The 26,598-nt window shown below is 50.0% G+C and overlaps 1 protein-coding gene across 4 annotated transcripts in view; it reads left to right on the forward strand.

Moving 5' to 3' along the window:
- LOC100581805 (rho guanine nucleotide exchange factor 18) overlaps positions 1 to 26,598 on the forward strand; it is a 78,900-nt gene that overhangs the window by 30,508 nt on the left and 21,794 nt on the right. For 2 of the 4 annotated variants that reach the window (XM_030807770.1, XM_030807771.1), the window contains exons 1-6: positions 14,202 to 14,596; positions 15,770 to 15,882; positions 16,029 to 16,169; positions 18,335 to 18,585; positions 21,577 to 21,702; positions 25,546 to 25,663. In XM_030807770.1, coding sequence (XP_030663630.1) covers positions 14,217 to 14,596; positions 15,770 to 15,882; positions 16,029 to 16,169; positions 18,335 to 18,585; positions 21,577 to 21,702; positions 25,546 to 25,663 — 1,129 coding nt within the window. In that variant the 5' untranslated portion in view covers positions 14,202 to 14,216. Of the gene's footprint in view, positions 1 to 14,201; positions 14,597 to 15,769; positions 15,883 to 16,028; positions 16,170 to 18,334; positions 18,586 to 21,576; positions 21,703 to 25,545; positions 25,664 to 26,598 lie in introns of those variants that run through there. The other 2 variants (XM_030807772.1, XM_030807773.1) reach the window with 2 other exon arrangements.

A 26,598-nucleotide genomic window follows, 5' to 3' on the forward strand; every position in this document is an offset into this window, starting at 1 on the left:
GAGGCCGGGCACAGTGGCTCATGCCTGTAATCTCAGTACTTTGGGAGACCAAAGCAGGAGAATCGCTTGAGGTTAGGAGTTCAAGACCACTCTGGGCAACATAGCAACACCCTGTCTCTACGAAAAACATAAAAATTAGCCAGGCATGGTGGTGTGTGCCCATAGTCCCAGCTACTCAGGAGGCTGAGGCAGGAGGATTGCTTGAACTCAGGAGTTCGAGGCTACAGTGACCTATGAATGCACCACTGCACTCCAGCCTGGGCAACAGAGCGAGACCCTGTCTCAAAAAAAAATAAAATAAAATAAGAAAATAGGAAATTAGCCGGGCTTGGTGGCACATGCCTATAGTCCCAGCTACTTGGGAGGCTGAGGCAGGAGGATTGCTAGAGCCTAGCAGTTGGAGACTGCGGTGAGCCATGACTGCACCACTGCACTCCAGCCTGGTCAACAGAGCAAGACCCTGTCTCAAAAAAGGAAAAAAGCACCAAAGAATAAGCTGGGCGAGGTGGCTCATGCCGGTAATCCCAACACTTTGGGAGGCTGAGGGGGGGTGGATCACCTGAGGTCAGGAGTTTGAGACCAGCCTGGCCAACATGATGAAACCTGTCTCTACTAAAAATACCAAAATGAGCCAGGCGTGGTGGAACGTGCCTGTCGTCCCGGCTACTCGGGAGGCTGAGGCAGGATAATTGCTTGAACCTGGGAGGCAAAGGTTGCAGTGAGCTGAGATTGCACCACTACACTCCAGCCTGGGCGACAGAGTGAGACTCTGTCTCAAAAAAAAAAGAAAGAAAGAAAAAAGCACCAAAGAATGATGAGAATTTACTCTTAGGTAGTATGCCAGACACCTAATCAACATCTAGTGATTTGGGCACCAAAATCTAGCTCTCTGCCTGCCTTTCCCACCTCCACCTCAGTTTTCCCCTTATGCAAAATCATGTAGTATTTTCGTATGTCACAGAAATGCCGCTGCCCTGGCTGAGAGAACGTTTGCTCAGAATGGAACGCTCCCACCAGGATAAAGGCCTTAGGACGTGGGTATTTCCAGCTAGCAGCAAGTGTATTTTGTACTGTGAAGCATCCCTTACTCTTAGGATGAGACTTGTCCCAGGAGGAAAAGCGGCTTTGATTGGTTTCCATGGAGAATGAGGTTTCTCACTGTGGACTCTTGAATTCTTAGTTATGCTGTCAAATATTCTAAAATCATAGGTCACCTCACCGTGTTGAAAAGTTCTACAGAGCCTTCTGAATCTCGGAGAAAGTTAAGTTTGAATTCTTGGGGTGGAGGAGCCCAGGTCAGGCACTTTGGGGTTAGAGATGACCCCGGCCTCCTTTTTCCCTCTCGTAAGCTCGAGGTGGGGAAAACCCAGAACCCCCACTGCAGGCAAGAATGTGGTTCCATCTGGCCTTTTTGCTGTCGCAGAACCTGCCAGGAAAGCCGCACACAGGATGCTTTAGGGCCCAATTCACTACAGGCTCCTGGAGAGCCCCCAGTGAAGAAATGAGTCTCACTGAGGTCAAATGTTGCCCTAGCTGCCTCACTTTTGCAAGTTGAGCCCGACGGCAGGTGTGTCTACCCAGTACCCTGGAGGGGGGATGTCTGTGGGCTTCATGTGTCCAGGCATCGTCCAGAAAAAAAAGGGCTGTCTTGGCCAGGCACGGTGGCTCTTGTCTGTAATCCCAGCACTTAGGGAGGCCGAGGTGGAAGGATTGCCTGAGCGCGGGAAGGAGTTCAAGATCTGCCTGGGCAACATAGTAAGACCCTGTCTTTACAGAAAATACAAAAACCAGCTGAGTGTGGGAGTGCCTGCCTTTAGTTCCAGCTACTTGGGAGGTTGAGGTGGGAGGATCACTGGAGCCCCAGAGGTCAAGGCTGCAGTGAGCTATGATCATGCCACTGCACTGCAACCTGGATGACAGAGTGAGACCCTGTCTCTGAAAAAAAAGGAGGCTGGGCACGGTGGCTCATGCCTGTAATCCCAGCACTTTGGGAGGCTGAGGCAGGCAGATTGCTTGAGCTCAGGAGTTCAAGACCAGCCTGAGAAACATGGTGAAACCCTGTCTCTACTAAAAATACAAAAATTAGCCAGGTGTTTTGGCACACGCCTGTAATCCCAGCTACTTGGGAGGCTGAAGCACAAGAATTGCTTGAATCTGGGAGGCAGAGTCTGCAGTGAGCTGAGATCACGCCACTGCACTCCAGCCTGGATGACAGAGTGAGACTCTGTCTCAAAAAGGAAAAAAGAAAAAGAGAGAGAGAAAAAAATGAAAATCACCTCTCTTTTAAAGGAATAGAATAAGAGTGTGTAACAGGTCAAACCTCTGGGCAAACATGTTCAGAACTTAAATAAACAGTAAGAAGAATAAGATGATAAAACCAGAAAGTAGCTCAACAGTTAATTCCTGCGGTCATGTTGAGAATGTGTAAGGATTTTCATGTTTATGTGAAACTGAATGGGGGTGGGTGGTAGCTAAGTCGAAGAGTCATACAACTCCACTTAAGAAATAGCAGTGCTTAAAATGCATTTTTTCAGGCAGTTTTTAACTCAATTTTCTTGGGTGAGTAACCCTTGGCTTTGCAAGGTAGTTTGTGTTCCCATCTGTTGGGCCAGGCGCCCACTTGCTTCCTGGCTGTGGCCTTCCTTCGCCTTCCAGCAGAGCCTGGTGAGCCCACAGCCTGTTGCATGGAGATTTTCTTTCTTCAGAAATGGACTCTCACTTCTCTCTCAGGCTGGAGTGCAGTGGTGCGATCGTAGCTCACTGTAGCCTCGAACTCCTGGCCTCAAATGATCTTCCCACCTTGGCCTTCCAAAGAGATTTTTCTTTTTAAGTGGAACTTAAAATCCCAACAAAGATAATGACCCTGAATGTGGCTGTTGCCTTTAACGGTTCAGGAGGCTGAGGCAGGAGGATCACTTCAGCCCAGGAGTTGGAGGCTGCAGCGAGCTGTGACCATGCCACTGCACTCCAGCCTGGGCAACAGAGTGAAACTGTGTCGAAAAAACAAAAGTGAAATGGCCGAGAAGGAGATTACCCTGGGCCCCTGCAGGTCGCACTTTTGGGTGCCCTCCCTGATCTCTCTCCTCACTGTGCCCCCCGCCCTCCCTGACTGCACCCTTCGCCACAGGGCCATGGTAGCCTGCATGGCTGTGTGCTCGTGCCGCAGTGGGCTGAGCGCGTAGATCTGATGTGACGCCAGTGCCTGGAGATGAACAGCACCTGACCCTTGCTCCCAGGGAGGTCAAGGTGCAGGGAGGCTGTGCAATAAAGTCAGGAGTGTGGTGAGCTGTAAAGGAAGCCTGCAGGCCTACGCCACAGGACCCGAGGGCAGGGGCACGCCATGCAGAAGGACTCTGACCTGGCCCCACAGCTGGCCAGATAAGGGAGACACCTTGAGCTGAGGGGCCGGGGGCTCTGAGGCTCCCTGGTATGGCATGTCAGCGTAGTTGGGGTACAGGGTACAAAACGTGGCAAGAGGTGAGGCCAGGGAGGGTCTGGACCCTGTAGATGGGGTGGGATGAGAATGAGTGAGTCTGGATGGGCAGCCACCCACGGCAATCTCAGCCTGGGCTAAGTGATCAGTGGGCAGCCCCAAAGCCCGTTAAACAGAAGACCAGATGTGGTGGCTCATGCCTGTAATCCCAGCACTTTGGGAGGCCGAGGTGGGCTGATCTCTTGAGGTCAGGCGTTTGAGACCAGCTTGGCCAACGTGGTGAAACCTCATCTCTACTAAAAATACAAAAATTACCTGAGCGTGGTGGCAGGCACCTGTAATCCCAGCTACTCGGGAGGCTGAGGCAGGAGAATTGCTTGAACCCGGGAGGCAGAGGTTGCAGTGAGCTGAGATCACACCACTGCACTCCAGCCTGGGCAACAGAGTGAGACTCTGTCTCAAAAATAAATAAAAAAAAAAATAGGCAGAAGGCAGGACTGTGGCCGATTGGATTTCAGGGTGCAAGAGAAGTCATCGTCCCACAGGTGCCCCAAGCTGGGGCTCATGTCCCTGGCACAGAGGGAGGGCCCACACCCATAAGAGGAGGCTCTAGAAGATCCCACAGGAGGATCCCAGAGGGCAGTGGCATGCATGCCACAGAGAGGGCGCTGTCTCCTGGCCAGTGAGTTCTGGTTCTTAAATCAGAGCGCCCCCGTGCATATGCCTTACCAAAACCTCTGCTGTGTTTAACAAGCCTCAGTGCATCCTGGAAGTACTTTTTTTTTTTTAATTGACTTGTGCCTCAATATACTTTTTTTTTTTTAAGGAACCTATTGCTTGGGAATAATTTTCAATTTACAGAAAAGTTGCATAGATAGGAAAGAGAATATTCATGGTACCCCACACCCAGTTTCCCCGCACATTAATAACTGTTGACTAAACTCCCAGGCTTTATCCAAATTTCACCTATTTTTCTGCTCCAGAATCCAGCTCAGGCTCAACTTGCACTTGGTGAATTTAACTTTTGAGATACTTCCCTGTCATTTTTTATTTTTCTTTAAAGGAAATGAAGGTCGGCTCTGTCACCCAGGCTGGAGTGCAGTGGCATGATCATGGCTCAACGCAGCCTCGAGGTCCCAGGCTCAAGCGATCCTTCTGCCTCAGCCTCCCAAGTACTCAGGCCTGCAGGCATATGCTACCATGCCTGGCTAATTTTTTTTTTTTTCTGGAGAGATGAAGTCTCACCATGTTGGCCAGGCTGGTTTCAAACTCTTGACTTCAAGTGATCCTCCCGCCTCAGCCCCCCAAAGTGTTGGAATTACAGGCGTGAGCCACTGTACCCAAATATACAGCTCCCAAAATTAACACAGGCCAGGCATGGTGTTGCCTGTAATCCCAGCACTTTGGGAGGCTGAGGTGGGAGGACAGCTAAAGCCTGGAGTTCGAGATCAGCCTTGGTAACATAGGGAGACCCTATCTCTACAAAAATATCTAAAAAATTAGCTGGGCATGGTGGTATGCGCCTACAGTCCCAGCCACTTGGGAAGCTGAGCCCAGGAATTCATAACTGCAGTAAGCTATGTGTGTGCCACTATACTCCAGCCTGGGTGACAGAGCGAGACCCTATCTTCAAATAAATAAATAAATAAAATAGAACAATAATGGCCACATCCATAGACAATAAATAAATATACCAACCATCCTCAACCTAAATGTTATACTTCCTAACAAAAATGAACTCAAGCACTTTGGGAGGCCAAGCAAGAGCATCACTTGAGTCCAAGAGTTCGAGACCAACCTTTGCAACATAGCCAGATCCCATCTCTAAATTAGCCAGGTGTGATAGCACACACCTATGGTCCCAGCTACTCGGGAGACTGAGGTGGAAGGATCACTCGAGACAAGGAGGTTGAGGCTGCAGTGAGCCATGATTGTGCCTGTGCACTATAGCCAGGGTGACAGAATGAGACCGTTTCAAAACATAAAAAGATAAAATAACAGTAGTAGCTACTGTTGAGTCATTGTGAGGACTGCAGGACTTAAGAAATATTAAGTGAGGCCGGTCGCGGTGGCTCACCCCTGTAATCCCAGCACTTTGAGAGGCCGAGGTGGGCGGCTCACTTGAGGTCAGGCATTCGAAACCAGCCTGGCCAACATGGTGAAACCCCGACTCTACTAAAAATATAAAAATTAGCTGGGCATGGATGCGGGCGGCTGTAATCCCAGCTACTCAGGAGGCTGAGGCAGGAGAATCACTTGAACCCGGGAGGTGGAGGTTGCAGTGAGTCAAGATCATGCCACTGCACGTCGTCGCCTGGACAACAGAGCAAGACTTCATCTGAAAGAAGAAAGAAAGAAAAGAAAGAAAGAAAGAAAGAAAAGGAGGGAGGGAAGGAAGAGAGGAAGGAAGGAAGGAAGGAAGGAAGGAAGGAAGGAAGGAAGGAAGGAAGGAAGGAAGGAAGGAAGATTAAGTCCTCAGGACACAGCCTGGAATGCAAGAAGCACTCAATAAATAGTACCTGTGCTAGGAATTACCACATTTTTTTTTAATGGTATTTTGGGGGTTTGACATGTAGTTTGGGGTAGGGGGCTTTTCGTTTTGTTTTTTTGTTTTTGGATAGTACCAGGTTTGGGAAGAATATTCTGAGTCATACTTCTAAGCTGCAAGGTATCTTTTTTAATTTTTCTTTGTCTGCTGAGGTGTGGGATGAAGGGGTTTTTTTCTTCCTCCTACCTTTTTATTCTTTTTAATACTATCTTGCTTGTGTAACATCAAAATGAGGCAAGAAAGAGAAATCAATGAAGTCGTCTTCTCATCGATTTAGTCTATTCCCAGGTGGCTGAAAAGGCAGGAACTGTGAACTGAAAACTTCATCTGGCATCAGATTTTCTTTAATTGTCTCTCGAACACTCACCGGTAAGCCAGTGCTTGCTAGAACTCTCTAGAGCCGGGTTGCACTCTCAGCCTAAAAGAAAAGTCTTGGCTGAAACAAAGAGCAGAAGGATGGGTGGGGACAGAAAACCTCCCTAAATGTGAGAAAAGGAGCCATTATTTCTGAGACGAGGCCTTGAAACCGAGGTGCTTGTCTGGTTCACTTGTTTCTTTCTGTTTTTGTTTTTTTCAGAGACAGGGTCTCACTACGTCACCCAGGCTGGAATACGGTGGTGCCATGATAGCTCACTGCAATCTCGACCTCCTGGGCTCAAGGGATCCTCCTGCCTCAGCCTCCCAAAGTACTCAGATTACAGACTTGAGCCACCACTCCCAGCCCCATTTGTTTCTTGAATAGTCCTTTGCAGAAAACTGTGGAGACTTATGGACCAGGGCCCAGCTGCCTTCAAAAAATGTTTGGGGTCCCTTTACAAGTGAGAGGCTATATAGGAATCTGCAATTTAGGATGGGCAATTCTTGCTTACAAATTGGCATTTCTGGAAGTCAGTGTGCCTCTAGATTACATATAAAAGAGAGTTTGAAACCAATTAAGACCATCACTTAATATGTCACATCAGGGCCGGGTACAGTGGCTCATGCCTATAATCTCAGCACTTTGGGAAGCCGAAGTGGGAGGATCACTTGAGGCCAGGTATTCAAGACCAGCCTGGGCAACATAATGACACCCCCGTTGCTACAGAAAAATTTTAAATTAGCTGGGCATGGTATCACACACCTGTAATCACAGCTACTCAGGAGGCTGAAGCTGGAGGATCCCTTGAGCCCAGGAATTGGAGGCTTCAGTGAGCTATGGTCATGCCACTGCACTCTAGCCTGGGTGATGGAGTGAGACTGTGTCTCTCTTTAAAAAAAAAGAAGGCAGGCCAGGCGCGGTGGCTCACACCTGTAATCCCAGCACTTTGGGAGGCCAAGGCGGGTGGATCACCTGAGGTCAGGAGTTTGAGACCAGCCTGGCCAACACGGCAAAACCCCATCTCTACTAAAAATACAAAAATTAGCTGGGCGTGGTTGGACACACCTGTAGTCCCAGCTACTCGGGAGGCTGAGGCAGGAGAATCGCTTGAACCCGAGAGGTGGGGTTGCAGTGAATCAAGATTGCACCACTACAGGGAGGTGGAGGTTGCAGTGAGCCAAGATCGTGCCACTGCATTCCAGCCTGGGTGACAGATCAAGACTCTGTCTCAAAAAAAAAAAGAAAAAAGTGTATCAGGTTTTCTTGAACATTACTTTGAACAGGCTAGTAACTACTCAGCTGTTTTCATGTAATTTTTGGTGAGTCCTGATCCTGTAAGACCTAATAAGGAGTGTGCTTGGATATCAGAGGACGAAACCTGTGGCTTAACAGGATTTATAACAGACTGAGTCACTAAGGAAGCACAGAGGCACTAGAAAAAGTCTGGGGTCTTAGGCTGGGTGCGGTGGCTCAGGCCTGTAATCCCAACACTTTGGAAGGCCGAGGCAGGCGCATCACTCGAGGCTAGGAGTTTGAGACCAGCTTGGCCAACATGGAGAAACCCTATCTCTACTAAAAATACAAAAACAGCCTGGCATGGTGGTGGGCACCTGTAATTCCAGCTACTCGGGGAGCTGAGGCAGGAGAATCACTTGAACCTGGGAGGCAGAGGTTGCAGTGAGCTGACATCGCGCCACTGCACTCCAACCTGGGCGACAGAGTGAGATCTGTCTCATAAAAAAACAAGAAAGAAGAAAAAAAAGTATGGAGTCTTTTGTCCCAGTAAAGTAATGCAGGTGGGATCCTGACACCTGTTACGAAAGCTTTGTCATCTAACTTGCTCAGAGATTGCTCTTGTTTTAGTGTTTTTTTTTTTAAAAACAAACAAAATTTATAGAGACAGGTCTATGTTGCCCAGGCTGGTCTCGAACACCTAGCCTCAAGTGATCCTCCCACCTCAGCCTCCCAAAGTGCTGGGATTACTACAGGCGTGAGCCACCATGCCTGGCCAGAGACTACTCTTGAATTCACGAAACCAAGACAAAACCAACTTTTAAAAATCACCCTGAGGATAGGCCACTGTCTGTGTTTGTTGCTGAGAATAGGATATATTTTTTTCCCCCTCAGGTCAGAACTGTTTTGATTTTCACCATTCACTTCTTTCCATCCATCCTCCAGGTCCCCTTGCAGAAAGAGCTCTGCGGCATACAGTGGCCACAGCGGGCCAGGTGCTCGCTAATCGATCGCACCTCTCAGCAGTGGGCAGGAGGCGCTAATTAGACTCTGAGTAGCTTTTGCAGCTGCACAGAAAGTGCTGGACAGCACAAGCTGAACTTCAAGCGCCATGGCCGTCTGCTGTAGGAAAAACCGTAGCAGGAGATAAATATGTATCCCTGTCTCTCTCGGAGCCAAGAGCAGAATGACTAATTCCCACCGTATGTTGAACTGCAAATCAAATGTCTTGCTCTCCTCCCACGGAAAGAAGCCTGTCCATCACAGGTGTGAGTTTGTTGGTTGAGCAGGTTTATTGAGACGGAATTCACAGACCATACAATGCACCCATTTAAGAGTACAACCCAGGGGCTTTTAGTATATTCACAGTCATCGAAATGGATCTTAGAACCCCAAAAAGAAACACTATAGGCCAGGCGCAGTGGCTCATGCCTGTAATCCCAGCACTTTGGGAGGCCAAGGCGGGCAGATCACCTGAGGTCAAGAGTTCGATACCAGCCTAGCCAACGTGGCAAAACCCTGTCTCTACTAAAAATACAAAAATTAGCTGGGCGTGGTGGCAGGCGCCTGTAATCCCAGCTACTCGGGAGGCTGAGTCAGGAGAATCACTTGAACCCGGGAGGTGGAGTTTGCAGTGAGCCAAGATCACCCTCACTGTTTTCCAACCTGAGTGACAGAGCAAGACTCCATCTCAAAAAAAAAAAAAAAAAGGTGTCAGAAGATCTGAGGCTCTCCCATCCCTGGCAAGCAGACTTCTGGCCCCTGGGCAGCTGGTGTTTTAGGGTACCCAGGATTTGTCTTAACCCGGTATGGTGAGACTCACAGACCCAGAAATGACCGTCAGGAAGGAAGAAGTTTATATTCACAGTCCTCTGGAAGCAGGAGGCAGGGCACACCACACAGGGGCCACACGGGGAAGCACCAGGGTCAGTTGAGGGACAGAGGGGAAAATATGGACAGGAGTCTTCATTGTGGTTTCCTGGGGAACAAGTGGGCCAGGTAGGGTGAGCAGGCTCAGGACGGGGCCCCGAGGTGATGAGGGCAGTGGGATCGTGGCCAGGAGTGTGAGAGCCCCATAAAGGAGGCAACTGGGGGTCTGAGCTCTGCACTGGGTGCAGACCCTTTACTGTCTCTAGAAACTGGCCAGCCCTGGGAGGGGCTGTGCGTCCATGGTCAGCAAAGCCCCAAGATGTCAGAGCATCACAAATATGGAATAAAAGGACATAATCAATACAGCGGCTCTGTGGCAGGGCCACTGACTCATGTCTTGACCCATCAGCTATTTCAGTGGCCGCATGTGTTCCAGGAAGACTCAATTTATGACTGTCCACCTCTTATTCTATTTCATTTTATTTCATTCTTTTTCAGTCTTGCTCTGTCACCCAGGCTGGAGTGCAGTGGGGCAGTCATAGCTCACCACAGCCCTGAATCCCAGGGCTCAAGCAATTTTCCCACCTCAGCCTCCCAGGTAGCTGGGACTACTGGCACACACCAACATGTCTGCCTAATTTTTTTTGTTGTTGTTTTTTAAGAGACGAGATCTCACTATGTTGCCCAGGCTGGTCTCTAACCTGCTGTCCCTGGTCATGACCCCAACATGTGAAAACTTCAGTGTCTTCTAAATCATCAAAGGAAGATTTACATCTATTCCCATAGATTTAGCATTACCAATAGTTTATTAAAATTCTTTGGAATCAGCATTTCTTCTTTCTTTCTTTTTTCTTTTTTTTTTTTTTTTTTTTTTTTTGCCATCAACTTGATTTGGGGAATTGGCATTGCTTACATGCTGTTTTTTTGTTTGGTTTTGGTTTTGGTTTTTTTTGAGACAGGATCTCACTCTGCTGCCCAGGCTGGAGTGCAGTGGCATGATCTCGGCTTACCACAACCTCTGCCTCCCAGGATCAAGCAATTCTCCTGCCTCAGCCTTCTGAGTAGCTGAGATTACAGGTGTGCACCACCACTGCCAAGCTAATTTTTGTATTTTTAGTAGAGACAGGTTTTCACCGTGTTGGCCAGGCTGGTCTTGAACTCCTGACCTCAAATGATGCACCCGCCTCGGCCTCCCAAAGTGCTGGGATCACAGGTGTGAGCCACAACACCCGGCCAGATGCTATTTTTAGTGACTTTTTCTTCTATGGACTATTGTATTAGAGCAGAATTAATCTGATTTCAGTCAAGACCTCAGTCCACAAGCAACCATCTGTCAGCCATGCCAGGATGCTGCTGGGCAAAGGATACATCTCGGGATTTGCGCCATATTTGTACGTTTAGGTCATAATCGCCTGGGTGGAGTTGAGTGTACAGAAATGGCAGGAAATGCCTGTCCTGGACCGTGTCGCCTTTGGTTTAGGATTCCTGTTTTTTTACATAGGTGTTGCCTTGTGAGTGACATCTTCAACTGCTTTGTCTCCTATAACAATAGTAATCGTTAGTCATGTATTATGACTTCAGAATGTTTCTGGCCACTGAACAAATGTCATCCTTGCTGTGCTGGGCTGTGGAAAGAAATGAACAGTTACTGAGTATATGTGCAATGTGCTGTTACACAGCTTAGTGGCTGATGTCTTAATTGGCAAGAATTCTTGACTCCTCTGCCAGAAAATCTCTAACTCACAGCCACCTGCACGTTAACAATCACCTTCAATTTACAGCTAAATTAAAAGTTGCTCAGAGGCCGGCTACGGTGGCTCAAGCCTGTAATCCCAGGACTTTGGGAGGCTGAGGCGGGTGGATCACCTGAAGTCGGGAGTTCGAGACCAGCCTGACCAACATGGAGAAACTCCGTCTCTACTAAAAATATAAAATTAGCCGGGTGTGGTGGCACATGCCTATAATCCCAGCTACTCGGGAGGCTGAGGCAGGAGAATCGCTTGAACCCGGGAGGCAGAGGTTTCAGTGAGCCGAGATCACGCCATTGCACTCCAGCCTGGGCAACAAAAGCGTTAATCCGTCTCAAAAAAAAAAGAAAAAAAAAAAAAGTTGCTCAGAGAATGCTGAATCCTCTCCCAGGAGAGCTGCTGCGAGTATGTTTTCCCTAGGGCAAGCTCTGCCCACCCCATGGTTTATAACTCTGTGTTCCCAAGAAAGAGACTTCTAGCTGCTCTCTTCCTGTAACATAGACAAACCAATGGTGTGTCAGGACCTAGGAGCCAGGAGGCCATGGGACAGATCAGATTTCTTTTTTTTTTCTTTTTTTTTTTTTGGTCAGATGGAGTCTCACTTTGTTGTCCAGGCTGGAGTGCGGTGGCATGATGTCAGCTCACGGCAACCTCTGCCTCCCGGGTTCAGGCAATTCTCCTGCCTCAGCCTCCCGAGTAGCTGGGATTACAGGTGCCCGCCACCATGCCCAGCTAATTTTGTATTTTTAGTAGACATGGGGTTTCATCATGTTGGCCTTTGGCCAGGCTGGTCTCGAACTCCTGACCTCAGGAGATCCACCGTGTCAGCCTTCCAAAATGCTGGGATTACAGGCATTAGCCACTGCACCTGACCTGACAGATCAGATTTCTATTTCTCTTCTCTCCTCTCCTCTCCCCTCCCCCTTCTCTCCTCTCCTCTCCTCTCTTCTCCCCCTCCCCTCCCCTCCCCTCCCCTCCCCTCTCCTCTCCTCTTCTCTCTTCTCTCCTCCCCTCCCTCCCCTCTCCTCCTCTCCCCTCTCCTTTTCTAGAAGGTCCCGCTCTGTCACCCAGGCTGGAGTGCAGTGGCACAATCATAGCTCACTGCAGCCTTGAACTCCTGGGCTCAAGCAATCCTACTGCCTCAGCCTCCCAAGTAGCTGAGACTACAGGCGTGCGCCACTGTGCTCAGCTAATTTTTTATTTTGTGTAGAGACGGGGCCTTGCTATGTTTCCCAGGCTGGTTTTGAACTCCTGGCCTCAAGCGATCCTTCCACCTCTACCTCCCAAAGTGCTAGGATTACAGGCGTGAGCCACCATGTCTGGCCCAGATTTCTTTTTTTTTTTTTTTTCAAGACAGAGTTTCCCTCTTGTTGCCCAGGCTGGAGTGCAATGGCGCGGTCTCGGCTCACTGAAACCTCCGCCTCCCGGGTTCAAGCGATTCTCCTGCCTTAGCCTCCCTAGTAGCTGGTTTTACAGGCATGTGCCACCACGCCCGGCTAATTTTGTATTTTTAGTAGAGATGGGGTTTCTCCATGTTGGTCAGGCTGGTCTCAAACTCCCAATCTCAGGTGATCCGCCAGCCTTGGCCTCCCAAAGTGCTGGGATTACAGGCGTGAGCCACCACGCCCGGCCGCCAGATTTCTTTTTAATGCTGGTCTTTGTCCTTACCTAGGCAGAACTTCAAGATACAATTTTATAAAATATAAGAGTAAACTAGCCAAGTAGCCCATCTCAACTATGCCTGTCAAATAGGAGGGGAAAACTGAACCTAATGAATGATAGTTGAGCTTTATTTATTACTTATTTATTTTTGAGGCAGAGTCTCACTCCGTCGCCCAGGCTGGAGTGCAGTGGTGTGATCTCTGCTCACTGCGACCTCCGACTCCTGGGTTCAAGCGATTCTGTGCCTCAGCCTCCTGAGTAGCTGGGATTACAGGCATCCACCACCACGCCCTTCTAATTTTTTTTTTTTTTTTTTTTTTTTTTAGTAGAGACAGGGTTTTCCTGGCCAGGCTGGTCTTGAACTCCTGACCTTGTGATCCACCCACCTCGGCCTCCCAAAGTGCTGGATTACAGGCATGAGCCACCGCACTCGGCCATAGTTGAGCTTTATTAAGAGTTGCATCTTGGGAGGCCCAAAGCAGGAGGACTGCTTGAAGCCAGGAGTTCAAGACCAGCGTGAGCAACATAGTGAGACCCCCGTCTCTCTACAATAAAATATTTTTAAATTATACAGCACACCTGTAGTCCCAGCTACTCAGGAGACTGAGGCAGAAGGATTGCTTGAACCTAGGAGTTTAAGGCTGCAGTGAGCTATGGTCGGCCACTGCACTCCAGCCCGAGCTAGAGTGAAACTATCTCTAAAAATAATAATAATTAATTTAAAAAGCTGCATCTTTCCATGAGTAGGTGAGCTTCTCAGCAGGCACATGTATCCTATGATCTGAACCCTTAAATTAATGAACAGATGGGTGTAGACAGCAGTTTGCAGCCCCTGTTGATGTTGGGTTGGTTTATAATCACCGTATGGAACAGAATCGGAGCCTCGCGTCCACTTCGATGGTAGAATTCTATTTGAGTGCTGATGACCAGGGGCGGCTAAGCACCATGCCCTGCCATCTCTGGGTCTTAGAGTCACCCTCACATCTGATCTCAGATTAATTATCACCATGTGCGAGGTTTTGGCATGAAGCATGCCAGGCTCACAGTTTCATGATCTTAGACTGTTTACAGCAAACTCAAACAGCTCACTTGCTTTTTACACCCTGCAAAGACCAAGGGAGAGCCTAGAGGTTTTTTTTTTTTGTTTTTTTTTTTTTCTGTTTTATTCTATCAAAGCAGCAAATACTGCAATTTCCACAGTAAATGGTCACAGTGGGGACCAATATCCTGCCCTCCAGACCCGCTGCTTCAGCCAATACAGCAAGGGAAGACGCAGCTCTGTTTTCTAGAAGGATCCCACTGAGGCATAAAAACGGCGCAGCCCAGGCTGGCGCCGCGCCGGGTACCGGAGCCCCGGGCGCCAACATGGGGAATGCGCACTCCAAAAGCGGGGACAGGCACGGCGCGCTCCCCGGCCGCCCCGAGCTGTCTTTTTACGGCTCTTTCCCCAGGAAATGGAGCGAGAACGTCTTCTTGGATAACGAGCTGCTGACCTCCAAGATCTTGTCAGTGCTGCGGCCGCAGTCGGAGCGGGGCTTCCGTGCTGGCGACCTCCGCTACCCGACCCACTTTCTCAGCACCAACTCTGTCCTTGCCTCTGTCACAGCCTCGCTCAAGGAGCACCCCCGGGGCACCCTCCTGTCCGATGGCAGCCCGGCCCTGTCCAGGAATGTCGGTATGACGGTCTCTCAGAAAGGGGGTCCCCAGCCAACACCGAGCCCGGCTGGCCCTGGGACGCAACTCGGGTAAGCCAGGGTCCCCTCTGTGCCCTCGGGTGGGTGGTGGCATTCCCTGGGGAGCTGTTGACAGCCTCTCCGGAGGGAGACCCCGACTTAGATCTGTGTGAATCCGCACGGCAGCCCCCGTGCTAAGCAGAGAAATTCCCATTAACGCTTGCTTCCAGGATCCACGCTTTTTTGCAAAAACGATGCATCCCGGGGTGTATTCGGCCCCTGGTGGAGCCAGTTTGCTTAGCGCCCTCGAGGGATCCTTGGACTCGCTCCTTAGGCCGGGCTCCTTACTTACTCAAGGCGATGCTCAAAGTCCTGCTGGGTGTGTGTGGAGGCGGCGTCCCATTATCTGTGCCTTACCTCATTTTATAGGACTTCAAAGTGGATCCCTTGATAATGCCTGCATCGGTGTCGGGGTAGAAAGTGATGCTAGAAGCTGATATGTTTGTGGTGACTATTCCATGAGCTCGTGGGAAAGGGAGTAGATTATCATTTTCCTCTGAGTAAGGACTGCCTTCCCACCTTGACCATGAAACCATTTCCACTTAACTCCTGGTAGGCAGGATCCCAGGGGCCCCAAGCGGGCTCCAGTGGCCCGTCAAGGAAGCTGCAATCCACACCCCATTAGAACGTAACTAAACATGAAAGGAAGTTACTATGGAAGAAATCCTGATGTGACATTGACAGATAATCTCCCCCATCCCCCCCACCACTTTTTTTTTTTTTTTTTCTTTAGACAGAATCTCACTCTGTCGCCCAGGCTGGAGTTCAGTGGCACAATCTCGGCTCACTGCAACCTCCACCTCCCGGGCTCAAGTGATTCCCCTGCCTCAGCCTCCCAAGTAGCTGGGATTACAGGCACCTGCCACCACGCCCGGCTAATTTTTGTATTTTTAGCAGAGACGGGATTTTGCCATGTTGGGTGAGCTGGTCTCAAACTCCTGACCTCAGGTGATCTGCCTGGCTTCGGCCTCCCAAAGTCTGGGATTACAGGCATGAGACACCGCACCTGGCAAATCTCCCAGTTTTTAAAAATGATCTGTAGACAAAGTTGAGGCTTCTGTGAAAATCTGGAGAGTTCTCAGAGAGTATCGAATCGGATGGAGTCACCGATATGCCTTTGTTGCATGAGGTCGTGTGTGTTTAATTCACTTTTCTAAAACAATTGTTTTTATTGTTTGCACTCAGACCAATCACAGGAGAGATGGATGAAGCCGATTCTGGGTTTTTAAAATTTAAGCAGATAGCTGATGACTCTCTGTCCCTTACATCTCCGAACACCGAGTCCATTTTTGTAGAAGGTATGGTCATCTCTGCTTTCTCGCGGCTGCCACACAGTCCCTGTCCCTCCTGGGAAGAGCTGGGGCTCGTGTCAGCATGTCTACCGGAGGGAATCGGGGTGACGTGGCTCTGGGCCCCCAGCAGCCGCACCTCGCTTTTCCTTCAGATCCCTACGCCGCCTCACTGAGGAGTGAGATTGAGTCAGACGGCCACGAGTTTGAAGCTGAGTCCTGGAGCCTCGCCGTGGACCCAGCCTACGCCAAGAAGCAAAAGAGGGAGGTGGTGAAAAGACAAGATGTCCTTTACGGTGAGGAGTCCACAGCCCTGTGCCACCACACCAGCCCTCTACTCTCTTCTCTGCTCCCTCCCTCTCTCCCTTCCTTCCTTCCTTCCTTCCTTCCTTCCTTCCTTCCTTCCTTCCTTCCTTCCTTATCTTTGTCTTTCTCTCTTTCTCTCTTTCCCTCTCTCTTTTGTTCTCTTTCTCTCTTTCTTTTTTTTCTTTTTTGAGACAGAGTCTCTCTCTATTGCCCAGGCTGGAGTACAGCGGGATAATCAGAGCTCACTGCAGCCTCGACCTGGGCTCAAGCAGTCCCTCACCTCAGCCTCCCTAGTAGCTGGGACCACAAGCATGGGCCACTACACCTGGTGAATTTTTTTATTTTCTGTAGAGACAGGGGTCTCACCATGTTGCCCAGGCTGGTCTCAATCTCCTGAGCTCAAGTGACCCGCCCACCTGGGCCTCCCAAAGTATTGGGATTATAGGCATGAGCCACGGTGCCTGGCCTCTCTCTGTGTTTCTCTCTCTTTCTCTCTCCTCCCTTGGTGCAGCCCTGCTTCCCATGCCAGGGAAGAGACGGTCGGAGAGGATTTTGTTAGAATGTGTCCCTGTGGACACGTCTGGCTGAATGCCCAGGTCTGGCTGGTTCTTCCCTTGTTGGTGGCTGTCTTAGCCTGTATAGGCAGTGCTCATAGAACACTATACACAGGGTGGCTGAAAAGCCGCAGAAGTTTATTGCTCACAGTTCTAGAGGCTGGGACGTCTAAGATCAAGGCAGCGGCAGACTTAGTGTCCATGGAGTCCCCGTTTCCTGGCTTCCTGATGGTGCCATCTGGCTGTGTTCTCACAAAGTCTTCATGGTCTTTCTCAGGTTCTTTTTTTCTTTTTTTGAGGCAGGGTCTCACTCTGTCACCCGGGCTGGATGCAGTGATGCAGTCTCAGCTCACTGCAACCTCCGCCTCCCAGGTTCAAGCGATTGTCCTGCCTCAGCCTCCTGAGTAGCTGAGATGATGGTGCCTGCCACCATGCCCAGCTAATTTTTTTTGTTTTGTTTTGTTTTGTTTTGAGACAGAGTCTCACTCTGTCGCCCAGGCTGAAGTGCAGTGGTTCCATCTCGGCTCACCTCCATCTCCCGGATTCAAGCAATTCTCCTGCCTCAGCCTCCCAAATAGCTGGGATTACAGGTGCCTGCTGTGACACCCAGCTAATTTTTGTATTTTTAGTAGAGGCAGTGTTTCACCATGTTGGTCAGGCTAGTCTCGGACTCCTGACCTCATGATCCGCCCACCTTGGCCTCCCAAAATGCTAGGATTACAGGCGTCAGCCACCATGCCCGGCCGTGCCCAGTTAATTATTTTTTGGCAGAGACAGGGTTTCGCTTTGTTGGCCAGGCTAGTCTCGAACTCCTGACCTCAAGTGATCTGCTTACCTCGGCCTCCCAGAGTGCTGGCATTACAGGCATGAGCCACCACCCTTGGCCCTCAGGTCCTTTTCCTAAGGGCGCTAGTCCCACCATGAGGTTCTCTCCCCTTAGGACCTCATCACCTTCCAAGGGCCACACCTCCTGATACTGTCACCTTGGGGGTTCGAATTTCGACATACAAATTTTGGGGGACGCAAACGTCTTGTTCATTGCAGTCTAGGTCTGGTGAGGGACACACACAGATGTGATGTATGAGTTTTAACAGCTACAGGAGTGTTCCTCAGAACACTCTTCTTCCTAAAAAGACCTGATACCGGGCATGGTGGTGCACACCTGTAATCCCAGCTACTTAGGAGGCCGAGGCAGGAGAATCGCTTGAATGTGGGAGGCAGAGGTTGCAGTGAGCTGAGATTGCGCCACTGCTCTCCAGCCTGGGCAACAGAGCAAGACTCCATCTCAAAAAAAAAAAAAAAAAAACAAACAAAAAAACACGGACTTAAAATGTTGTCCGCTGGGTTGACACTGGGCACAAAACCCTCCTGTGATGGGGAGGCCCAGGGCTGTCTCCTTCCCCTGCTCCTTCAGGCTGGGACCCCCCCGCAGCACTCTAAACCCTGGACACCTTGGAAGTAACAAAGATCCCAAAGGTGCAAGGTCTTAGGCAGAGAACTCTCAGGAGCCAGTTCAGCACGTGAAGGGCTGGCAGCACCCACGACTGCCCAGCGGGGCCGTGGGGCAGCGTGGCTAAGTCCTGCCGTCCATGTCCCTGCAGAGCTGATGCAGACAGAGGTGCACCACGTGCGGACACTCAAGATCATGCTGAAGGTGTACTCCAGGGCCCTGCAGGAGGAGCTGCAGTTCAGCAGCAAGGCCATTGGCCGCCTCTTCCCATGCGCTGATGACCTGCTGGAGACGCACAGCCACTTCCTCGCTCGGCTCAAGGAGCGCCGCCAAGAGTCCCTGGAGGAGGGCAGTGACCGGAATTATGTCATCCAGAAAATCGGCGACCTCCTGGTTCAGCAGGTGGGTGCAGCCATGTTCATCTCAAGTCTTCAAAGCCTCTGCTTTGTCTCTGTTCCTTTCTTCTTTTTTTCTGAGATAGGGTCTTGCTGTGTTGCCCAGGCTGGAGGGCAGTGGTGCAGTCACAGCTCAATGCAGCCTCAACCTCTCAGGCTCAGGTGATCCTCCCACCTCAGCCTCCCAAGTAGCTGGGACTACAGCTGTGCGCCACCATACCCGGCTAAATTTTATTTTTTGTAGGGATGAGGTCTCACTCTATGGCCCAGGCTGGTCTTGAACTCCTGAGCTCAAGTGATTCTCCTGCCTCAGCCTTCCACGTAGCTGGGACTCCAAGGAACACCGTGCCTGGCTAATTTTTTATTTTTTGAAGAGATTGGGTCTTGCCTTGTTGCCCAGGCTAGTCTCAAATTCCTGGCTTAAGCAGTCCCCCTGCCTCGGCCTCCCAAAGTGCAGGGATCACAGGCATGAGCCATTGTGCCAGCCTGTTCCTTTCTTTTTTTTTTTTTTTTTTTTTTTTTTTTTTTTGAGACGGAGTCTTTCTCTGTCCCCCAGGCTGGAGTGCAGTGGCGCGATCTCGGCTCACTGCAAGCTCCGCCTCCTGGGTTCAGGCCATTCTCCTGCCTCAGCCTCCCGAGCAGCTGGGACTACAGGCACCCGCCAACACGCCCGGCTACTTTTTTGTATTTTTAGTAGAGACGGGGTTTCACCGTGTTAGCCAAGACGGTCTCGATCTCCTGACCTTGTGATCCGCCCGCCTCGGCCTCCCAAAGTGCTGGGATTACAGGCTTGAGCCACCGCGCCCGGCCCAGCCTGTTCCTTTCAATAATAAAACGAGAGTGGCTCAAGTGGCTCCTGTTTGTCGAGTGCCTGCTCCCCTGAGGACACACAGTTCTGGGCCCCTTACAGCGATGCCTGCAGTTCATATTCTAGAAACACAGAGACCTAAATTAGCCAGTGTCCCTGGCTGAACACTATTCAATGTTACATTCTTCTGTGCTCTTGTTTGGTTCGTTGGTTTTTGTTTTTTGGTTCAAATCACTTATGCTTTCAACCGTTCAAAGCATACCTATTGACTGAGTGCAGTGGCCCACACCTGTAATCCCAGCACTTTGGGAGGCCAAGCAGGTGAATTGCTTGAGCCTAGGAGTTCCAGACCAGCCTGGGCAACATAGCAAGACCCGGTATCTACAAAACATAAAAATAGCCAGCTGTGGTGGTGTATAGCTGTAGTCCCAGCTACTCAGGAGGCTGAGGTAGGAGGATCACTTGAGCTTGGGAGGCGGAGATTGCAATGAGCTATGATCATGCCACTGCCCTCCAGCCTGGGCAGCAGAGCAAGACCCCATCTCGGGGGCAGGGGAAGGCATACCTGTGAACCAGCACCATCCATGGTAGTGGTATTAACCCCAAATGATCACCCTAGGCCAAGATTTACCCAGGGGAGCTGTGCCCCTCATGTGACCTCAAACTATTTGCTCAAAGCATCCTGGGCCAGCTAATTAGAAGAACAATCCTTTTGCTTTTTATGTTTCTTTTTTTTTTTTGAGACGAAGTCTCGCTCTGTCGCCCAAGCTGGAGTGCAGTGGCGCAATGTCGGCTCACTGCAACCTGCACCTCCCAAATTCAAGCAATTCTCATGCCTCAGCCTCCCGAGTAGCTGGGATTACAGGCGCCTGCCACCACACCCAGCTAATTTTTTTGTATTTTCGGTAGAGACAGGGTTTCACCATGTTGGCCAGGCTGGTCTCCAACTCTTGACCTCAGGTGATCCTCCTGCCTTAGTCTCCCAAACTGTTGGGATTACGTGTGTGAGCCACTGCATCTGGCCTGCTTTTTATGTTTCTAATGTCCGTTGGCTGAAATTTACTTTTTTTCTCAGCTCTTAGGAAGTTTTACGGCATCTGTGATGTAGCAAAGCCCCAAAACAGAAGGTTTTTTTATTTTACCTTTATGACTCCTTGCGAGTAGAGACCCCAAACTGAAGCATTTCTCTGTTTGAGGACATATTAGAAAGTGGAACTGCAGCTGGGTGCTGTGGTTCACACCTGTAACCCCAACACTTTGGGAGGCTGAGGGGGGTGGATCACTTGAGGTTATGAGTTCAAGGCCAGCCTGACCAACATGGTCAGGTTAGCCAGGTGTGGTGGCGGCACCTGTAATCCCAGCTACTCAGGAGGCTGCAGCAGGAGAATCACTCAAACCCGGAAGGCAGAGGTTGCAGTAAGCCAAGATCGCACCACTGCACTCCAGCCTGAGCCACAGAGCAAGATGCTGTCTCTAAAAAAAAAAAGAAAGAAAATGGAATTGCAAATAAATCTAATATTTATTTTAGCAGAGTCAGACAAATTAGATGAAAATATACTTTGGCTGGCCAGGCACGGTAGCTCACGCCTATAATCCCAGCACTTTGGGAAGCTGAGGTGGGTAGATCAAGAGGTCAAGAGTTCGAGACCAGCCTGACCGACATGGTGAAACCTGGTCTCTACTAAAAATACAAAAATTAGCTGGGCATGGTGGCGTGCACCTATAATCTCAGCTACTCAGGAGGCTGAGGCAGGAGGATCGCTTGACCCCAGGAGGTGGAGGTTGCAGTGAACCAAGATCGCGCCATTGCACTTCAGCCTGGGCCACAGAGCAAGATGCCACAGTGAGCCAAGATCACGCCACTGTACTCCAGCCTGGGCAACAGAGTGAGACTCTGTCTAAAAAAAATTAGCCGGGCGTGGTGGCAGCATCTGTAATCCCAGCTACTCAGGAGGCTACAGCAGGGGCATCGCTTGAACCCGGGAGGCGGAGGTTGCAGTGAGCAAAGATCGCGCCATTGCACTTCAGCCTGAGCCACAGAGCAAGATGCTGTCTCAAAAAAAAAAAAAGAAAGAAAATGGAATTACACATAAATCTAATATTTATTTTAGCACACTCAGACGAATTAGATGAAAATATACTTTGGCAGTTTTCATGTTTAATTAACATTTCCATTCTTTTGTTTATCAGTTTTCAGGTGAAAATGGGGAGAGAATGAAAGAAAAGTACGGTGTGTTTTGTAGTGGCCACAATGAAGCTGTTAGTCATTACAAGTTGCTGCTTCAGCAAAACAAGAAATTTCAAAACTTGATCAAGGTAAAAACAAGTTTTTTTTTTTAATCAAAAACTTATATTCTGGCCGGGCGCAGTGGCTCACGCCTGTAATCCCAGCACTTTGGGAGACTGAGGCGGGCGGATCATGAGGTCAGGAGATCGAGACCGTCTTGGCCAACATGGTGAAACCCCGTCTCTATTAAAATACAAAAAATTAGCCGGGCACGGTGGCACGCACCTGTAATCCCAGCTACTTGGGAGGCTGAGGCAGAGGAATTGCTTGAACCCAGGAAGCGAAGGTTACAGTGAGCCGAGATCACGCCACTGCCACTGCACTCCAGCCTGGCAACAGAGCAAGAATCTGTCTCAAAAAAAACAAAACAAACAAACAAAAAACTTATATTCTTCACTGTGGGGTTTTTCCACAGAATTGTAGAGTCTTGGGACTTGGGAATTATAAGGCATCTGTTATGTAGCAGTGATTTTCAAGGTTTGGTTTGGGTTTTAACTACAACCCCATTCAGAACACATCAGTGAAATCTTACATAGAATCCTGAGATGTAAAATAAAGCAGGCCAGATGCAATGCCTCACGCTGTAAATCCAGCACTTCGGGAGGCCAAGGCAGGAGGATCGCTTGAGGCCAGGAGTTCGAGACCAGCCTGGGCAACATAGCAAGATCCTGTCTCTACGAAAAATTTAAAAATTAGCCAGGCATGGTGGTGCACACCTGTAACCCCAGCTACCCCAGCAGCTAAGGAGGGAAAATCAGTTGAGCTCAGGAGTTTAAGACCAGCCTGGGCAACATAGCAAGATCCCATCTCTATTATATAAAATACATATATATACACACACACATATTAACAAAATCAATCAAAGAAAGCATATCTAGACTTTGTTCCTTGCCAGGCCACAGTGGCCCCTGAGAGACCCCTGCAGCCCTCAGCATGGGACCTGCTGACCATCACTTTGTGTCATCACTGTTTGGATGACACAAAGGATCGTTTGAAGGGGCTGCCCTGCCCCAGGAACTGGCCCTCCAGAGCCGCCCTGTTTTGCCTTGGGGATGCCGTCTGTCGTAAGGAGGGTTACTCCAGATGGGCACGGTGGCTCATACCTGTAATCCCTGTAACTTTGGGAGGCCAAGGCGGGCAGATCACCTGAGGTCAGGAGTTCAATACCAGCCTGCCCAACATGACGAAACCCTGTCTTTACTAAAAATACAAAAAAATAGCCAGGCGTGGGCCGGGCGCGGTGGCTCACGCCTGTAATCCCAGCGTTTTGGGAGGCCAAGTTGGGCGGATCCCAAGGTCAGGAGATCAAGACCATCCTGGCTAACATGGTGAAACCCGGTCTCTACTAAAAGTACAAAAAATTAGCCGGGCGTGGTGGCAGGCGCCTGTAGTCCCAGCTACTCAGAAGGCTGAGGCAGAAGAATGGTGTGAACCCGGGAGGCGGAGCGTGCGGTGAGCCGAGATCGCACCACTGCACTCCAGCCTGGGCAACAAGAGCGAAACTCCATCTCAAAAAAATACAAAATAAAAAAAGGAGGGTTACTCCAAACGTTTGTCCCCTTGCTGGTCCGTGTTCACCCCTGGAGCATGTAGAATGATCTTCCTGCCTCCTTTGTGTGAGCATGGGTAGGTGCTCGAAGCCCAGCCGGAGTCAGCCAAGTCAAGGGAGACCCCACCTCCCGCGTCCTAGAAACCACACTTGGATGATGGCTAGTTGGTTCTATCAACATTCACCTCTTTAGAGGCCCTAACACCGCTGATTCCACAAGAGCTGCATCACCTGTGGCCTGGCCAGGACTTGGTTCTGCAGTGGCATTCTACACCCAGTGGTCCAAAGTTAGGAGTGACATGCGTTTAAACTTCATTGCATTATAGGTAGGTGGGAAAGGGAGAGGATCGTTTTGAAGCTGCAGTTCCTCAAAGCCAGGAGGGGGATTCCAATGAAACCTCCGTCCACAGACTTGCAAATCCCACAGCGGCTCTGGGCCTCTTCAGTGGCTCTTTGCAAGTGCTGGCATCCCTAAAATGCATACAAGAGCAGCGGGAGCAAACAAGCAGAAAATGTGCTATGCTCCTGAGAGAGTGTCAGGTGACCCCTTTTGGTTCTTCGCCGGAGGTGAGCATCAGAAAGCACCCAGGCTGGGCATGGTGGCTCACGCTTGGAATCCCAGCACTTTTGGGAAGGCCAAGGCAGGCAGATCATTTGAGCCCAGGAGTTTGAGACCAGCCTGGGGAATATGGCGAAATCTCATCTCTACTAAAACTACAAAAATTAGCCAGGTGTGGTGGCACACACCTGTAATCCCAGCACTCGGAGGCTGAGACAGGAGAATCGCTTAAACTCGGGAGGCGGAGGTTGCAGTGAGCTGAGATCACACCCAGGGACCCATTCAAAAGGCACATGCCCACTCTAGTTCTGGAGGGTTCCAGCAGTCATGGGTTAGGGGGTGTGTGTTCATGTTGACATCGTGTGTGTGGACAGCTTGACAGATGATTTCCATAACAACCCCCTGGCTGGTTCTCATTTATTTTTTTAAGAGTCAGGGTCTTGCTCTGTTGCCCAGGCTGGAGTGCAATGGAAGAATCATGGCTCACTGCAGCCTCAAACTCCTGGGCTCAAGCAAAACCTCCTGTCTCTGCTTCCTGAGTAGCTGGGACTACAGGAGTGTGCCACCATGCCCAGCTAATATTTTAATTTTTTGTAGAGATGGGGTCTTGCTGTGTTGCCCAGGCTGGTCTCAAACTCCTGGTCTCAAATGTTCCTCCCACCTTGGCCTCCCAAAGTGCTGAGATTACAGGCATGAACAACCACATCTGGCCTTTAGTGGCCTTTGTGTATATAGCAGGTGATCCCTGCTTTCAGGTGTCTGTGTCTGTCTCCTCCAAAGTGACAAAAGAAAGGTCCTGGTGAGCTGAGAAAGGAAGGAGCCCCAGCCTCGGCAGCCGATTGTTGATGAATTGGGCAGGAGCTGAGATGTTAATGCAGGATCTTGCTGTCGTTTCCGAGATATTAATGCAGGATCTTGCTGTCCGTTTCCAAGATGTTAATACGGGATCTTGCTGTCCATTTCCGAGACGTTAATACGGAATCTTGCTTTCTGTTTCTGAGATGTTAATACGGGATCTTGCTGTCCATTTCCAAGCTGTTAATGCAGGATCTTGCTTTCTGTTTCTGAGATGTTAATACAGGCTCTTGCTGTCCCTTTCTGAGATGTTAATACGGGATCTTGCTTTCTGTTTCCGTTTCCGAGATGTTAATACCAGATCTTGCTGTCCGTTTCTGAGATGTTAATGCGGGATCTTGCTGTCCGTTTCCGAGATGTTAATGCGGGATCTTGCTGTCCGTTTCTGAGATGTTAATGTGGGATCTTGCTGTCCTTTCCGAGATGTTAATATGGGATCTTGCTGTCCGTTTCCAAGCTGTTAATGCGGGATCTCGCTTTCTGTTTCCATTTCCGAGATGTTAATACGGGATTTTCTGTCCGTTTCCGAGATGTTAATACGGGATCTTGCTGTCCGTTTCCGAGATGCTAATGCGGGATCTTGCTGTCCATTTCCGAGATGTTAATGCGGGATCTTGCTGTCCGTTTCCGAGATGTTAATGCGGGATCTCACTTTCTGTTTCCATTTCCGAGATGTTAATACGGGATTTTCTGTCCGTTTCCGAGATGTTAATACGGGATCTTGCTGTCCGTTTCCGAGATGTTAATGCGGGATCTTGCTGTCCGTTTCCGAGATGTTAATGCGGGATCTTGCTGTCCGTTTCCGAGATGTTAATGCGGGATCTTGCTGTCCGTTTCCGAGATGTTAATACGGGATCTTGCTGTCCGTTTCCGAGATGTTAATACGGGACCTTGCTTTCCGTTTCCTAGAAAATTGGCAACTTCTCCATCGTGCGGCGGCTTGGCGTGCAGGAGTGCATTCTCCTGGTTACGCAACGCATAACCAAATACCCAGTGCTGGTGGAGCGCATCATCCAGAACACGGAAGGTAGGCCTTCTCCCCACTGCCCCGCCCGCCCGTGCTGCTGCAGCACGGGGCTCTCTCCCTGTACCCACTCCCTATTTGAGCAGCAAACTGGATAAATTCCCTTTGAAATCCACTTTGCTGGGGGCTGGGGTTCCTTTTTTTTTCTTAAGAGACAGAATCTCACTCTGTTGCCCAGGCTGGAGTGTAGTGGTGAAATCATAGCTCATTGCAGCCTCCAACTCCGGGGCTCAAGTGATCCGCCTACCTCAGCCTCCCAGGCACCTGGGACTACAGGCATACGCCACTACACCCAGTTAATTTTTTTTTTAATTTTTTTTTTTTTTTGTAGAGATGGGGTCTCGCTGTGTTGCCCAGGCTGGTCTGGAACTCCTGGGTTCAAGTGATCTTCCTGCCTCGGTCTCTCCAAAGTGCTGGGATCACAGGCATGAGCCATCACATCTGGCCTGGGTTTTTTTGTTTGTTTTGAGACAGTCTTGCTCTGTCCCTCAGGCTGGAGTGCAGTGGCGCGATCTCGGCTCACTGCAACCTCCGCTTCCCAAGTTCAAGCGATTCTCCTGCCTCAGCCTCCCGAGTAGCTGGGACTACAGGCGCCCGCCACCACACCCAGCTAATTTTGATATTTGTAGTAGAGATGGGGATTCACCATGTTGATCAGGCTGGTCTTAAACTCCTGGCCTCAAATGATCCGCCCACTTTGGCCTCCCAAAGTGCTGGGATTACAGGCGTGAGCCACTGCGCCGCACCGAGCCTGGCCTGGGGTTTTTGATACAAGAAAGATGGGGTGGTCAGCACCATGAAAGCAGGAGCCAGGTCTTATTTGCCAACTGTTTCCCCCAGCCCCTAGCACAGGCTGGGCCACCGCAGGCCCTCAGTGTCAGTGTCTGTGGAAAGGATGAATGAATGGATGGAGATGGTGCCCTGGTGGTTCAAACAGA

Source organism: Nomascus leucogenys, unplaced genomic scaffold (assembly GCF_006542625.1).
Source record: "Nomascus leucogenys isolate Asia unplaced genomic scaffold, Asia_NLE_v1 Super-Scaffold_241, whole genome shotgun sequence".
Taxonomy (NCBI): domain Eukaryota; kingdom Metazoa; phylum Chordata; class Mammalia; order Primates; family Hylobatidae; genus Nomascus; species Nomascus leucogenys.